Genomic DNA, 17,701 nt, shown 5'->3' with positions numbered 1-17,701 from the left:
TTTTGAAAGATTCTCTGTTACTCTCTAAGAAGTTAGCAAGACCTCTTTTTCATTTCATATCAACAAAATAGCTCTCTCACTACAGAGCAAATTAAGGAAGAATAAAACAATTGCCATGCTACTAAGAGAAATCAGCCAAGATTCACCCTTGATTTGTCTGCATTGTGTTTCAGTAAATTTGATTATTGCCCTGTTTCATTAAGATTTTATATGTTTACATTATGTATATTTTGTTCGTTCTTTATTCAACCTAAGTTTCTTATTTTATCTAGACTATTTATCTTTAAAGTTATTTTAAATGCTGAAATATAGCATACTGTCAAGTTATAAACAAAAAAAGTTTGGATTCTGCATCTATAAATTGTTATCTTTTTCTTTTCTAAGCTTGCATGTCCAAGTATTCTGCAGGTTGCATCTATTATTACCCATCTTTTCATCATACCCACAATCCTTCACAAGCAGAAAAATTGCAAAAAGATCTAAAACGTTATCTCACAAGAAAAATTGGATTTGAAGCAGTCATGAGAATAAGGTGTACAAAAGGTAAAAAGAATTGAACTTGAATTGCTGCTTGTTCAAATGAAATAGCTTAATTTATGAATGTTGTTATCCAGAAAATAAATTGTATATCATCTAACTTTGATGTACAGTTTTCTGGCTTATATAATGTCTTACTGTATAATTGATGTCAAATACTTGTTAAAACCTTTTTTAAAATAAGCAAAATAATTGTTCTTCTTTATTAAAGAATAAAATTAAAACAGAAATCAGAGTGGCCTAAGGGTAGAAACAAGGAAGGTAACCCTTAAATGAAATTGTGTTTAAAATGTTGTGATAAGGTATCCCCAATTTACATTTACTTCCTTATATTTATGGAAATTTGGAAGAATAAAGTCTGCTGCATTGCAAATGTTAAATTAATGGGAAAAGACCTCATTTGCTTTGGAATAATTAATATATATTTAGTCCCAATCATATAAAATAAAATACCATTGAGATTATGGGTAGAAATGAACCAAATTTATAGTTTTTGTCTTGTATAAAATTTAAATAAAATATTTTAATCATTGTTTGAGATCCCTTCCTCTTCCCCCTTCCTATCTCGTGTAATTCCACAATATATAATAAGTGCACTTCTAAAGTAAATTTTAAAGGTCTTCCTCACTAACTAAAATCTGAATTTCTGCATCTTAGGTCTTTCAATACACACTTTCCATGGAAATTTTTTCGTTCGATCTACTGATTTGCTTTCCCTTGCCAACATCAACCCTGATGCTGGATTTGCAGTACAGATGTCAATTGAAGAAAATCTAACAGATACTTCTCTAGTGTGTTTTCAGACTGCTCTATTATATACCTCAAGCAAAGGTAATTTAAGTAGAACTCAGTAAAGCTTTCTAGAGCACTCATTGCTCTTACCTGAAAGGGAATTTATAATTAAGTGTATTTTAACTACTTAAAAATTTCAATTTACTCTTTTTCCCCAAAATCTTTTCAACAATATAGTGCTTCAGGAAAGAGTATTTAGTCAGGAACAAATGTTTTTGTTAAGTGGCATGCAGAATTTCCTCAATGTTATATGTTTTTGGCATTATCTCTATTAATAAGAATTCTGCCCTATTATTACACAAATCTCTTGCATTGAAGTTTTTTATGAAAAAAGTACGTTATTGAGGTAGTTGATTCTTCTGCCATTTTACCAAATGTGACATATTTCTACTTAGCTAAAAACACCTGCTTCTTAACATTATTCCTACTAAAAGCCTGATCCAGATTTGCAACCTTGGTATATAATGTGTTATGGTTTGTTTTATAAAATTTAATTGTTTGCTTTTTTTCCCCAAACTTTTTAATTGAATCTTTGTTAGGCAACTCTAAAATTTTCCTTTTTTGTCTGTTATTCTAATGTATATTTATTAATCACTTTGTTTAGGTGAGCGGAGGATTCGGGTACACACTCTTTGTTTGCCAGTAGTGAGTTCATTGGCAGATGTTTATGCAGGAGTAGATGTACAAGCAGTCATCTGCCTTCTAGCAAACATGGGTGAGTACAAGGATGGAAGATGTTTTCTGTCCCATAAGTCATAATTTTGCTTGTGTTTTATCCCAAAATCTATTTTAAATTTACATTGAGTTTGAAAAGTCTCTGATAAATTTCAGTCTAGTTTTCTGGAATAAGTTTACAATCCATCCAATAAAAGTTTTCATGTGTCTCAATGAATATTGCCACTTTCCTGTAGCATCAGAGAAAAATCAACCTATGTTTATTACAACTGAAAAAAATCAATATTTATTGTTCATAAAAAAAACCCACCAATTCTGTCATATCTGATTTCAAATTGAGGGTATAATTGCTCATTTTTCCAGCTTCAGAACACCTGGTATTTGTAGTTTAGCTTTTGCTTATCTATTATATTTGCTATTTCAGAATAAAACATATTTTCAAAATGGTTACCTGAGATTGTGGGTAGAAGATGGAGGTAGGAAGCTGAGAAGACCGGGATAGATAGTAGTTATCCACGAAATGAAAGCTCTGTAAGTCAGCAGTGTGATGATGGCAGCCAAAAACATTAATGAGATCTTGGACTGCAATAATGAAAGGCATAGCTTCTAAGAATAAGGAGGTAGTGATCCCACTGTCATCTATAACATTATGTTCAAATCTGAGTGCCACATTTTTACGAAGGACATCAATCCAGATGATGAAGAGTCTTTATCCCATATCACGAGAATTGGTTTAAGGTACTGAGGATATTTGGCCTAGAAAGAGGAGTGGAAGAGGAAAGAGAGACATGAATAGCTCCCTTCAACTTTAGTTATAACTTCAACTAACCAGAACTACCGCTGGAAAAATACCATCCCTTGCCCCAACATGTATCTTTGCCCTTAGGGCAGGCTTCAGACTTAGAGCAAAAACTAGAATCCTTTGGTCTTGATGGGACCAAATCACACAAGATGAGCAGGCTTGGATGGATTGTGATTTGTATGAAATATTTTTCTTTTTCCCCATCTTTACCTATCTTCCAAATTTCTCATGACACAAAAAAAGTTAAGAATATCTAACCCATCCAGTCTTTCTCTTTAACCTCTTAATACCCTAGCAACTCACCCAAATTCCTTTCCTTTCACTAACATCTTATCTTTTTTTTTTTTTTTTGGGGGGGGGGGACATTGTGTTACTTCATGTTGTTACATCATCCTATCAACTAACTGCTTTCTCCTTCAGGTCAAGTTTTTCACTTTCTGCAGCTTCTCTGTAATCTTTTTCTCTTATTTCCACAGGACCTTCTTCAAATTGAATCCTTCTGCTTTAGTTCTAATCCTTCTTTTCATGACTTTCTCTTTAGAATCTTTTTGAACTTCAGTTTGAGTCCTCTTCATCCTTCTACCTTAGTCTTTCTCATTAACTCTTCATGTCCTCCCAAATTTCTCTTCCCTAACTCCCATTTCCAGATTTCTTTTCTATTCCAGAGACCTCCAAATCACTTATATAATTTCTCACTACTTAATACGGATTGTTTTTCTTGTTTCCTCTACCCAGCTTTCACTTCAGGACCCAAAAGAAAAATGTATATTACAACAATATGAAAAAATAGACTATAATAAAATATATATTAGACTATAACAGAATGGACAGGTGTACAGTGAATTGGACCAGTGATTGACCTACAAGATATGTCTGGCTTATTTACATTTGGAAAATTGCTTTTTGAATTCACTGAGTCTAAGTTGCCCATTGCCACATGTTAAAAACACTCTCTTGATACTGAAGATTAGATATTGAAGAAAATTTGTTAAGAAGAATCTTAAAGAATCATCTTAACATTTCTGGCCAGAAATAGGCTCCACTCCTCTTCAGGAAGAGGAAGCCCTGAGCACAGAAGCAAGAAAAGCTTTATACTTGTTAGTTTAGCACAGTTCTTCCCTTCAGAGACTGAATTGGTCCATTCCCTTCCAGATTACAATATTTCTGATATGTCCACTATATGTTTCCCCCTAAATATGTATAAGCATATCCCTGTCCCTCATCATACATTCCATGTTCAAAAATGATAGAAAACTCTTCCTATAGAGAGTGTTATTTAATATTCAATTTAGCCTGTTAAGCAGGCGCAATAGTGATTTGGTCAAGTCAGATCATTTACCCCAACTAGTTTGGGCTGTATTGGCTGTTAAGTTTGTGGTTTCTCAAAGCCACAAGACTCTTTGTGATTGGCTGAATCCACCTGTACCTTCCTAGCCTTCCAATTCTTTGTTTGCTCAAGGATTCTGAGAGATTTAAACTTAATCAGTCTGGGGAATCTTAATCTTCCTTAACCCCTCATACTCTGAAAACCTATCAGTGGTACCCACTATCCTACACTACCTTGAAACTTACAACACTGTGGAAACACAACTTTTCAGTATTTCTCACACACAGAAGCCCAATGTTGTCATGGACTCAGTAATTTCTTAGGAGTAGCCTTAGTACAAAGGACAGAGTAGAGTATTTAGTGTCAAAGGACCTGGATCAAATTCCAACTCAGCCATATTCTAACTCTTAAGAGTTAAGTCAGTTAACCTCTCTATAGGCCTCGGTTTCATAGGGGTTTGGTCTTCATGATCTCTAACATCCCTTTAAAACATAATGCTATGATCAGATGATCCTGTGATTTCACAGTTTTATGTAAGCATGATCTTATGTACTGTGTTGGTACTTGGTGATATTAAGAGAAGCAGAGGAAGAATTAGAAGGAAAGATGGAAAAGAATAACACAGGATGCAGATCACAGGAATGGTGACTTAAAGTGTAATACCCACAGTAATGAGAGTACTAATAACTAAAACCAAAGGCTTTCTGACCTCAGTCCCTTTTCTGAAAAATGGGTACCTACAGATGGTCTTGAGAATAAACAAGATAATCTCTTTGTACTCTTTGTAAACCTTAAAGTGTGTTGTCAGCTAGATATAATAGTATGAGTGATATTCATGTAGTTTCCTTTTAAGTATTGGAAAATACCTTCAAGCACTTTCTCTTCTGAATTGAGTAATTAAGTATTTTTGAAATTGAGAAGAATTCATGTAAGAAATACCCCAGAAAACCCATCTTTGGACTTGAAAATTGTTTTTGTTCTATTTTTTTAGTTGAAATCCTCATAAATCTGTTTTTCATTCTCTAAACACCTTGTGCATTTCTTCTACTTCTTACCATGTATCCCCTTTCAACACTTTCTGTCCTTGGGACTGCTACTCATGTCTTCTCTCCACTTTTCCAGCTGTGGATCGATCAATTTCATCAAGTTTATCAGATGCAAGAGATGCCTTAGTGAATGCTGTGGTGGATTCCCTCTCTGCATACAGCCAGACCTCTTCCACTTCTCAACAGTCTGCTTTAATAGCTCCCACCTCCCTCAAGCTATTTCCTCTGTATGTTTTGGCACTTCTCAAGCAGGTACTCATCTTACATTGTTAGACTTAAGTTGTGTTTTTATTTTCAGAAATTCAAACAAGCTGTAGAGGATGATAATATAAAGTGTAAGGTACTTCAGTGTTTTAGGAGCTTTGTGGAGCTCCTATTCCTATAAGGTGGAGAATTAGGGAAGCCTGGTGAATGATTACACATATATGATTACCTGCAACTATCAGTTTTGCATCTGTAAATGCCTGTATCTGTGTGAATAACTCATAGTTTTAATAGATACTTCCTAACCATAAAATAATCATCTAGTGTTTTTTTTTTAATTTGAATGTCTTTTAATTTTAATTTAATTAGCTTTTTAATTTATCTTGTTTTTCCTCATAGAAAGCATTTAGAACTGGGACTAGCACCCGCCTAGATGATCGTGTGTTTGCCATGTGCCAGATGAAATGTCAGCCACTTGTTCATCTGATGAAAATTATTCATCCCAATCTGTATAGAATAGACAAACTGACTGATGAGGTACAAATTCTTTTGATACATATAGAAAAACTCTTTTGTTTCAAGTTAAGTTCATTTTCTCCTGCAGCTAAGAACATGTTTGGCTCTCTGTCCTCTTTGTTGTTTGCATCCTTTTTTTTCTGGTAACAGTTGTAAAGATTATATGATGCCCTGTCCTAAAGAGGTGCCATAAGCACTCTTGTTTAGAACTCATTGAAACTATAATTATCACATTAAAACAAGAATGTTGTGATACTGGTTGAATTTGCCACATGCCCAGGACTATTTTGTTGTATTATTTCAAACTATGATTATCTAATCCAGCAAAATCAGGATCTGATCTCCTTATTTGTTTCACCATTTTAAAAATTATATTCTCAAATATCTCCTTTTACTAGAGAAATATGGCTGAAAAGGTAAAGCCCAAAGTTAGATGTGACAGACTTAAAATACTTATTTAAAACAGACTTGTGAAAAAAAATTAATTTTAGTTTTAAAATTTTTTAAATGTTTCAACAAAGTCGCTATTAGTTTTGGTGTTATTAGCATAAGCTAATTGGTACCATTTCTATATTTTCCTTAAAGGGTGCAGTACATGTTAATGACAGAATAGTGTCTCAGCCACCTCTTCAAAAACTGTCTGCAGAGAAGCTGACAAGAGAAGGTGCCTTCCTTATGGATGCTGGTTCTGTAAGTTGGCCTAATGTTGAATTTCATTTTGTATTAGCCAAAGTTTTTGATTAAAGGTTCTTCCTTGGGGACATTATTTTCTTTCTTGAATAGTCTTTTTAAAATAATAAGAGTTTATATAGTACTGACTTCTAGATTTCACGTAACTCAATTATATATGCTAATGACTTTATATAGTACATTTTGAACTTTAGTTAAAACTTGTTATACTAAATGGTTAAAAGATGCAAGATCCACTGATATTGTAAAACTTTTTTCCTTCTCTATCCTACTACTCCCACCCCATTTAACTTTTTTAAACAAAAAGCAACCTTCACAAAAATCTTTGTTGCATTTAGTGTTTTAAAATTATACTTTGTTTGTAATTTGATTAAAGCATACTTTGTGTGGTTTCTGTGATGTCCATGTAAGATACCTCATAAACTTAACTACCAAACATTTTCCCTCTTCCCCCCCTCCTTTAAAAAATAGAGTATGAGGGTGGTGCAGTGGATAGAGCACCAGTCCTGAAGTCAGGAGTAACTGAGTTCAAATCTGGCCTCAGACACTTAATACTTCATAGCTGTGTGACCCTGGGCAAGTCACTTAGCCCCAGTTGCCTCAGCAAAAAATAAAAATAAAGTATGTTATAGGATAAGTTAGAGTATGTTATGAAACGCTGGGGGAAACTTGTGATGTAAAAAGCAAAATGTAGGAAATATAGGGACAGCTAAGTGGTGTAATAGAGTCCTGAATTCAGACATTTAACATTTCCTAGCTGTGTGATCCTGGGCAAATCACTTAATCCCAATGGCCTCAGCAAAAAAAAAAAAAAAAAAAAGGCAAAATATAGTAATAAAACTTTAATTTTTTTTAAAAAAAAGGAAATCATAGAATAATAGACTTAAAGCTAGAAAGGATCTTGGAAACTATCAAGTTCTATCTATTGGGTTATATAAATAGTGTCAAAGCCTAGATTTTCAAACTCTATTGCATAACTCCTAATCCAGTGGGTCTTTTTGTTTACATAGTACTATTACCTATTGTCTTGTTCTTTTTATTAGAACATTAGTTGTTATTTGCTGCTTTCAAAAATCCTGGTGCCTTTTTCCCTGTAGAAGTAACTAAGTATTTCAGTAGATAGAGCATTGGGCCTAGAGTCAGGAAGATCTGAGATCAGATTTTGCCTCAGATACTTACTATATGACCCTGGCAAATCACTTAACCTCTCCCCCCTACCACAATTCCCTCATCTCTAAAATGGGTATTATAATAATAGCACCTACCTCACAGGGTTGTTGTGAGACTCAAATGAGATACTCATTCTGCAAATCTTTAATATTATATATGTGCTGTTATTAAATCAAGGATTCTAGATTGTTGAAAATCATGCAGCTGACAGTTTAATGGTATAAAGGCTCCCAACTATTTCAGTGTTTTGGGGTTTTTTTGAGTTAAATAGCCCAATATGATCTCTTTTGTGTCTGCTAATCTGTAGAAAATTATGGGAGGTTTTCTTTTAAATAATAAAGGCTTTAATTTATTTTTATTTTAGATTATTTACATCTGGATTGGGAAAAGCTGTGACAATAACTTCATAAAAGATGTGCTCGGTTACCCAAACTATGCATCAGTACCACAGAAACTGGTGAACATATTTTATACAATTTACATATTTCTTAAATTATCTAGCTTTGGGCAGTAATAAATGGATGGATACCTTAAGAGTTGACATTTTAGATGGAATCATAGGAAGTATATAAACCTCTAAACTTGTAACAACATTAGGGAAACAAGTAAACACATGTCATTTTTATGATTAAAATGAATGTATTTTCATTTTGCTAGCTAGATACTTATACTTAAAATCATTTCATATATAAGTTTATATTGGAAAGTAACTTATTTTTATTTTCTTTTTTCAACAACAACAAAAAAATCCTGTAAACATAATCTTACAATTTTACTATTGGCCACTGTAGATACTAAGACCTGAGGGGAAGTATATATATATATTTAAAAGTACAGTACTAAATGGACTTACTTTGGAGTAATAATTATAGAACCAGTGATCCACATTAGGTCTTTCTTTGACAAATCATCATCTTTGTCATCAAAGATTGATATAAAGAATTTCTAATGCTAACTCGTCCTCTCTCCAAACAACCTCTGGATGATGATTTTAAGAGTAGGTAACAAAATTTAGATCGCTGAAAATAAAAGAATCAAGTTGAGGATCCAGATTGTTTTTCCATCTTTCCTGCTATTGTGGGAACACCTACACTTCTATTCACTCTTAAACCAAAACACTCCCATTTGGGAGAAGCCAATTCTGTGGCAGCATTTGGTTCTATTAGAATTATATAAATAATAGCTAATTATATATTGACATATTCAGTCTTCAAGTCCATTTAATAAGTATAATTAATGAAGGGATATTGAACATGCTTTTTTATATATTCTCAATTTTTAAGCTGAATTCTTTTTAATGTATTCCTTTAATTTTGTTAATATAACAACATATAGAGATAGAGTTTGTCATGGTTATTTGTAAAGTTTAAACTTTTCATCAATGACAACATATTCCCCCGTATGTCTACTATAAGCAATAAAAAATATAAATATAAACCTTAAATAGAAATAAAGTAATTATTTCTGTTTGCAAGTCAGCAATGTAAAGAGTGCTTTTTTTATTTTTTAAGGAAAAGGGAAAGAAAATAACTTTGTTCCTGAAAGGGTTAATCTTGTTTGGAACTTAGTCATAGTATTGTCATTGACTACTGTCATTGAAAAATTATATCTACAATACATTGACCTGAGAAATGAGGGTGTCATGTTTCTACCAGTATTGCTAACTAGTTAATTTTATAGTCATAAAACCAAAAATTGAAAATCAAAAGGAAGAAAAAGCAGACAAAACTCAATATTTCTGCATCTTTAATTTCTAAATTCTCAAATCTAAGGATAAAATTCTTTCCTACTTAAAATAGTGGTAAATGGATCTATCATTCAGGATTGGCTTCCATGGATGGCTCATATATCAAGATTTATTCCTATTTACAAAGAAAGATGGTCCAAGAAAGTTTCAGTGGCATACTCATTTCAGTAATAGAATGGTCAGTTAAACTTAAATTTATGCAAAATTTGGCATTCTTCATTTTTCCAATGCTTTTTTTTTAATATGTTTAAATTTCAGTAGTTCTATTAAAGCCCTTATGAAAAGAGGTAACATTCTTATTTCATCTTTTGACCTAGACACATCTTCCAGAGTTAGATACGCTTTCTTCAGAAAGAACCAGGTCCTTTCTTTCCTGGCTTAGAGACAACAGGCCATTGAGTCCAGTTCTCCATGTGGTAAAGTAAGTATTTCATAATTTTATTGAGGAATTCACAATTTTTTATTTTAAATTGTAGCAAGAATAGAGAGTTCAGTGGTCTCTTTTAGTTTCAATTCAACTTACGATCAATATCCTCAATCCATAATGGAGAAACTAATACTACTTTGAGGGTTTAGTATTTACTTCCCTAGCAGAAATCTTGTTTCAGTCTTACATTATTGCATGAAGTGAACCGACCCCTCAGCTCTTGAATCACAGAGCACAACCTTTGACATCTTGCTAGAATGGAAAGGCCTTTATGAGCCCAGTGAGGGATTCTTTCTTTCACCCACACACTAGCTTAGCTAAGATCAGAGAAAGTAGATACTGGTTTAGCCACTGGATGAATCCTCAGGTGGTGGTGGGGGGAGGGTTGTTAGCTGTCTTGATGATAAGGATAAATCTTGAAGTGCATGCACATGACCTCTATTTGAGACCATCTATTAATGACTCCAATTAATGGTTTTTCTTTCCCTTTTCAGAGATGAGAGTCCCTCCAAGACAGACTTCTTCCAGCACTTAGTTGAAGACCGGACAGAGGCTGCATTTTCTTACTATGAATTTTTGCTTCATGTTCAACAGCAGATTTGTAAATGAAATGGAACCAAAGAAGAAGAAAAACATCCATGACTTTTGAGACAAGCATAAGCTGTCAGAGAAGCACATGGGAAATTTGGAAAGAAAGTATTTGCAATACACACCCCATCATTTCTGAAGCTTTGACAGTTAAAAGTGAAGAATTATCTTCTAAAAGAACTTGGCCAGTTTATTTCAGCCTAAATTAAAAGATAGTAATGATGATGCTCTTTCACTAACTACATTTGAATTGGTTTATACACATTTCCAATAGTGCAGCAGTATGGTCCTATTAATTGCAAGCTGGCAAATTTATGTAGCTATGTGGAATGATATTTCGTAATGTAAAATTAGATAAATCCTTTTTCTTACATTTAATAGAATATTTCTGAACTTAAAACTCTGACAAGAGATGCCAAAGGGCAATGGTACCAGGTTATTTGTTTATATGAATTACTTTTTAACAAGGAATGATTCGTATTCATTAAATGGATTCACCATTTTCCCAGTGAAGACTATAGAATTTCAATACATGAACTGTAGAAATAAAATATATAGTGTACATAAATGTTACATTTGTAAAGAAATGTAAAAATGTAACTACAGAATATGAATTGCTCAAAATGTGCTACATTGTTGGATGTTTGATGACAGATCTTTTGTCCCAGTTAGAGAATGAGGTTGACTAATACATATTAAGAATGGAGTCCACATAAGAAACACTCTTTGTAATTCTGTTAAATCTTTTATGTGGAATTATTTATGATCACCTTACTAATTAAAGATATTTTGCTTGATATTGTGTGTATTTTTTGTAACTGAAATTTTTACATGTTTGAGATACAACATGTGGGAAGTAATATGGTGAATTTAATATTCTATATGTCAGTATGTTTTTACTGATTTCTGAGTATCATTATGTGTTCAGTTTCTAACCAAATAACTTTTCAAAAGAGGACTAATTATTGTTAGTGTCATTACTTACCTCACTGTTCTAGTAAAAGAAATGTTCTCAACCATCACATTGCTTTAACTTGAAGTTTTCAGAAATGACATGTTCAGTCAGTTTTACTGATTTAATAGAAGTCCTTGTTGAATTTTTATAGTGCCTTCACTCACTCTGAAAGAAATGCTTCAAGAACAGTTTAGGTCTTCATTAAAAAATTAATGCTCTATTACAAGTGAATTGAGATTAGAGATTATTACTCTATGTAAAATCATAGATTAGACTATAAAAGGGCAAGGGTGCTCAGTATATATGTATCCAAATCCATCATTTTATAGTTAAGCAAACTGTCCCAATGAAATAAATCATCACCTATCCTAGACATTTTTTCTTGAAAAGTTGAACAATAAAAATAACTAATTCTCAAAATTGCCTCTTCGCTTTTCAAATTTTAGTTATATATACTGCCTAACAAAAAGAAATACGAAGAAAACCCAGATAAAGTCATAGTTTCAAAAATTTTGTATGTACATTTCGATTGGAAAGTTGGCACCTGAATATTTCCTTGCTTCTTTAGCATCATCTTAGTATGAGAATTGTGGCATCTTATCTCAAGCACCAAACTTTCCCAGTGACCCTGTTAAGCTAGTTTGTAGCTGAATAATGATTGATTTTTTTAAAATTCTTTATTCATAGCAAAATGGACCTATACAAAGAATTATAATTCACAGTATGCCTTTGAAGAGCTGACTTGTTTCCTTAGAGTAGTAAAGTTTCCGTAGAGTAGAGTTTCACAGCAACTGTGAAAGATTTACAACTGATCAGTTCAGTACCTACCACAATTCCAAAATACTCATGGTATAAAATGCTATCCGCTTCTCTAGAGAGAATTGAGGGCCTAAAGTAAGTACAGAGTACATTTTTTCCTTTATTTTTTTTGCTTTCTTTTTTCAGAACATGACTAATGAAAAAATGTTTTGCATATGTATGTTCAGTCATTTCAATTGTGCCTGACTGACCCTGTTTGGGGTTTTCTTGGCAAAAATACTTGGAGTAGTTTGCCACTTCTTTCTCCAGCTCATTTGACAGATGAGGAAACTGAGGCCAACAAGGTTAAAATGACTAGCCCAGGGTCACACTATTAGTAAGAAGTATCTAAGGCTGGATTAGCACTAAAACGATGAGTCTTATTCTGAGCCTGGCACTCTATCCACTATATCACTTAGCTGCCCTATCATATGTATAATGGATATCATATTTCTTGCCTTTTCAATGAGACATAATTTGGAAATCATAATTTTAAAATAATATTAAACTAGTAGAAATGTCTAGTAAAAGTTGAGACAGGTCCTCAGGCAATGGGCCAAGACTCAAGATTAGAAATTTATTTTGTGGGTCTTTGGTAGCTTTTAGAAACTAGTCAAAAACACCCTTTTCTCTTCCCTTCCCCACCCCCCATTTATTAAATATTTTGAGAGAGGGGCCGGTATGAGGAGATTCTCCTATTTGTTTACCCATTGATTCAGTTTGCTTTTCCTTGGTACTATAGCTGACTGGAGTTAGATGGATCCAGGTTGAAATGTCACCTCTGGCAGCTGTGTGAGAATGAACAAAACATTTAACCCCTCCTGAGGTTTCAGTTTCCTTGTTAGTATAATGAAGATAGCAGTACTTTTAGTATCCACCTCACCGAACTATTATGTAACTTACTACTAATAATAACTAACATTAACACCTACCATGTAGCAGACACTATACTGAGCCCTTAAAGATCTCATGTTTTCTTCATAAAAATTTACCAGGAAGTGAATCTTGTTATACCCATTTTTATAGATGAGGAAATGAAGAAAATGGATATTAATCGAATGGCCCAAGGTGAGCAACTAATTGTCTGAGGCCAGATTTGAAGTCAGGTGTTTGTGACTTTATAGGCTGAAGCTCTATCCACTGTTTAATGTAGCAGCCCCCAGATATACTAAGTAATACATCAATATTATAAGGACTTAAATTTATAGGTTGCAATTACCTATAATTAGAACTATCCTAAGATAAGATAGGCTTCCTGGTGAGACAATGAGTTCCCCTCATTTAAAGTCTTCAAACAAAAGCCAGTGGATAATTTGTTGGATCTGTTGAAGAAAATTTCTTCTTTGGATACATATTGGACTCTGACCAGAGTTGGTTATTGAGAAATACTGGAGAAAAAACAAATAATCCTGAAGGGGAGTGACTACTTTTTAATATTTGCAGAAGAGGAAAGGAAAACTCTAGGATTCATGCCCTAGATTTGGGGAGAGTGTGTTTTACAAAGTTTAGAAAAAAAAAAATAGATAAAATTCTTATGACCTGATATGTAGGAGAAATCATCATAGGAACAATGTATAGCCTTCAAAAATAGCATTCTGCCATTCTCCATTGGATCTGCGATTTCGCTGAAGTAGGCATTGTCTACAATAATGGAGACCACAATCCTTTCATACCTACCAATTCTGTGTAATTTTTTTTTCTACCATGAACAACCTTGCATTTACCTAATGTGCTTAGTTTTCTAATTTGGTAATCTCTTTACTTTAAATATGTAACTAGGCTAACGTGTTTTTCTGATCACATTTCTCTGATGATATATACTTGGAGTAGTTTGCCATTTCTTTTTCCAGCTCATTTTACAGATTAGGAAACTGAGACTAACAGGGTTAAATGATTTGCCCAGGATCAGACAGCTAGTAAATGTCAGGGCACTCGGGTTTGACTGTGGAGAGCCCCAAAGGAGGCAGGAGAGAAGTGAGTTCGCTATTTCCTTTCAGGTCCTCTCCTCTGAAACTTAGATATTTGCAATCTGATCATTCATCATTCAACTGAAACAGCTCTCCAAGGTGATCTAATTGCCAGATCGAATGGTCTTTTCTCAATTTTCATCTTCCCTGATTTTTCTGCAGCATTCTATATTGTTAATTGTTCTTTCCTATTGGATAGTCTCTCCCTTTGAGTTTTAGTGACTCTTCTCTCAGCTATCCTAATTATCTAACCATTTTTTCTTAGTCTTCTTTTCTAACTCATTACCTAAATCATTCCCTAAATGGTGACATATCTCAAGCCCCTTCTTGGGGCCTCTTCTGGAGCCCTCATTATCTACCCTGTATCATCTCCATGTAGATAACTCAATCCATATTCTCCTGAGCTACAGTTATACATCTCCAACTGACTATTTGATCATTGAAACTGAATATCCCATAGATATTTCTGAGTTAAAACATCCCAGACTGAATTAACTTTTCCCCAAAATTCACCTCTCATCTCTTTCTGTCAAGGGTACCAATACATTCCTAGATACCTAGATTCAGAACCTCAGTGTTATCCTCAGCTCCTCATTCTCCTTCATCCCACATATCCAATTAGTTGAAAATCTTTGGTCTTTACCACCTCCACAAAATCACTTGCACCTGTCCTCTTTGGAAGGAAGAAAGGAAGAGGAGGGAGGGAAGGAAAAACGAAAGGAACAAGCATTTACTAGATGTTTACTATATTCCAGATCCTATTACTCAATAAAACTCAATATCTCCTTCTTGCTTCTAGGGTCAAACACAAGCTTCTCTGTTTGGCTTTTAAAGCCCTTCACAATCTGGCCCCAAACTACCTTCCTACTTTTACTAAACTTGATTCCTCTCCCACATTCTGTGACAGAATCAAACTGGTCTTCCTGCTATTCCATTTCATATTAGCCTCTTTGCCCTGCTTGTCCTCCAAGCCTAAAATGTATTCCCACTTCCCCTCTGCCTCTTAGCCTCTTTTCTTTAAAAGCCTTATTCAAACCACTTTTACATAAAGCCTTTCCTAACCCTTCCCCAGGTGCTATGCTTTCACTCTATACATTTTTTAAAATTATTTCGTATATACTTCATATATGCTATGCAAATTGAGATGCCCATTTTGGCTTTGGACAATTTTTTTTTGGTGGAAAGAAATAAAAACATGAAGAGTTCTGAGTGAAACTGAGAAATCAGTCTATTGGAAAAGTACTAGGGAAGAAACACGTCTAAGAGGGCTTTTGAGGAGGCAATCCTCAAAGAAGAGAATTTACTGAAGGCAACTGAAGGTTGAAATAATTGTCTCATGGCAGCTAACACAGCTAATATTAGGACTTTTGAAGTTGGTACTGTGTGGGAAAGTTGAAGAACTTACAGCTCAAGCACTTATTGATCAGTAACTGTCAGCTAAAATTAGCTGAAACCTGGAGGCCTCAGTTTTGGCTTCTCCGGAGTCACATGATTTTAGATAAGGCCTGGACTGCATTCCATAGCTATACCATTATACCGAAGAAGCTATACCATTATCTTATTTACTGCATTCTATTAACCAAATAAGAGAATAAAGACTTACGTAGCCAATCACAACATATAAAGGGTAGAATTTTGGGGGTTCTTTGTCTGAAATGTATAAAAATTGTGAGTACTTTCAGGGGATCGGCCTCCTGCTGTGAGCATTTTTCATTCACAGACGGGGCTGCTCGCTTCTTGAGATTCTAATAAATTTTCTGCTTTCTATGAGTGATCTCTGAATAGTCATTTTTGGGTAGGGGTCTTTTTACGTCCCATACAGTACCTAGAAAATCGTGCAGCTAAATATTACAGGGATAAAGTGCTGAGTCTAAATCAAGAAGACTCATCTTTCAAAATTCAAATCTCACCTCAGATATTTACTAGCTGGACAAGCCACTTAATCCTGTTTGCCTCAGTTCTTCTGAGAAGGAAATGGCAAAACACTCCAGGATTCTTGCCAAGAAAACCCCAAATAGAGTCACAAAGTCAGACATCACTAAAAAATGACGACAAAAAAAAAGCTAGAAAATGCTGATAACTACAGCTTTTTTGGGTAGCTATGAGACAATTGCAAATTATCTTTATGTGTCAGGCATGTGAATTTTGGTTTTTCTCCCTACAATAAAATTGAGTGAATGACTTCCTGCTTAGTAGTGGGTATTTAGCCTGAGCATAGAACCAGAAAAGGCAGAAGGAGCCAAGGAAGAAAACTAAGAAGGAAGCAGATGGAATTAAGACTGCTCTATGCTACTTGAAAAGATAGAGAATGAAAAGCAGCCAAGCTGAGAACTGAGAGAAGAGGTTACAGCCTGCCTTGTCTCTTCTTCCCATGCTGATTTGACTGGAGGAAGACAGATTTTGCATCTATTGTCGATAATTGAATTGATGGAAGGAAAAGGCATTTCTTCAATCACAATATGGCTGAAGGAAGAATAATTCTCTGTTTTTAAGTGTAAATTGGGAGGGAAGGAGGAAAGAAGAGGTTTGTCTGCTTTACTCTTTAGGATAGCTAGGGCTTGAGGGAAAAGAAAGTCCTGTGCCCTAAAATGCCGCAGTCTGCTTAAGTTGAGAAAAACCCTGGGGGCCCAGCCAAGAAAACAAAGCCCCAATAGCTTTGTAGTTCTCAGAATGTAGCAGTCCCTCAGAAATATCAAACTCAAAACATGCTGCAAATAGTCCCACAGAATGTCTTAGTACTGCCTGAACTAGATTACAAATTGGCTAGGTGCTATAGTAGCTAAAGCACTGGACCTGCAGTCAGAAAGTTCTGAGTTCAAATTCTAATTTAGACTTACTAGCTAGGTGAACATGGATAAGTTGCTCAGCCTTTTTCCTCACCTGTCAAGTCAACAGGAATTTATTAAGACCTTACTATGTGACAGGCATTGTGCTAAGTATAGAAAAATAATGATGATAAAAGTATTTACTTTACAGGATTGTTGTGAGGAGCAAATAAGATAACTTACATAAAGTGCTTTGTAAATCTTTATTTTATTATTAAAACTTTTTTATTGATAGAACATATGCATGGGTAATTTTTTTACAACATTATCCCTTGTACTCACTTCTGTTCCGACTTTTCCCTTCCCTCCCTCCACCCCTCCCCTAGATGGCAGGCAATCTTACACATGTTAAATATATTATAGTATATCCTAAATACAATGTATGTGTGCAGAACCGTACAATTCTCTTGTTGCACAAGAAAAAATAGATTCAGAAGGTTAAAATAACCTGGGAAGGAAAACAAAAAAATACACAGTTCATGCTCATTTCCCAATGTTCCTTCTCTGGGTGTAGCTGATTCTGTCCATCATAGATCAATTGGAACTGAATTAGATCTTCTCTTTGTCGAAGATATCCACTTCCATCAGAATACATCCTCATACAGTATCCTTGTTGAAGTATATAATGATCTACT

At 34.2% G+C, this 17,701-nt stretch overlaps 1 protein-coding gene across 2 annotated transcripts in view; it reads left to right on the top strand.

Moving 5' to 3' along the window:
- SEC24B (SEC24 homolog B, COPII coat complex component) overlaps positions 1-11,318 on the top strand; it is a 92,387-nt gene extending 81,069 nt beyond the window's left edge. For both annotated transcript variants that reach the window (XM_031942667.1, XM_031942666.1), the window contains 9 exons: positions 385-543; positions 1,195-1,368; positions 1,934-2,044; positions 5,256-5,431; positions 5,783-5,920; positions 6,485-6,589; positions 8,124-8,216; positions 9,824-9,927; positions 10,428-11,318. In XM_031942667.1, coding sequence (XP_031798527.1) covers positions 385-543; positions 1,195-1,368; positions 1,934-2,044; positions 5,256-5,431; positions 5,783-5,920; positions 6,485-6,589; positions 8,124-8,216; positions 9,824-9,927; positions 10,428-10,542 — 1,175 coding nt within the window. In that variant the 3' untranslated portion in view covers positions 10,543-11,318. The remainder of the gene's footprint in view (positions 1-384; positions 544-1,194; positions 1,369-1,933; positions 2,045-5,255; positions 5,432-5,782; positions 5,921-6,484; positions 6,590-8,123; positions 8,217-9,823; positions 9,928-10,427) is intronic.
- Positions 11,319-17,701: the final 6,383 nt, after the last annotated feature.

This window comes from Sarcophilus harrisii, chromosome 6, assembly GCF_902635505.1.
Source record: "Sarcophilus harrisii chromosome 6, mSarHar1.11, whole genome shotgun sequence".
In the NCBI taxonomy this organism is placed as follows: Eukaryota; Metazoa; Chordata; class Mammalia; order Dasyuromorphia; family Dasyuridae; genus Sarcophilus; species Sarcophilus harrisii.
This window is presented reverse-complemented; position numbering and strand designations above follow the sequence as displayed.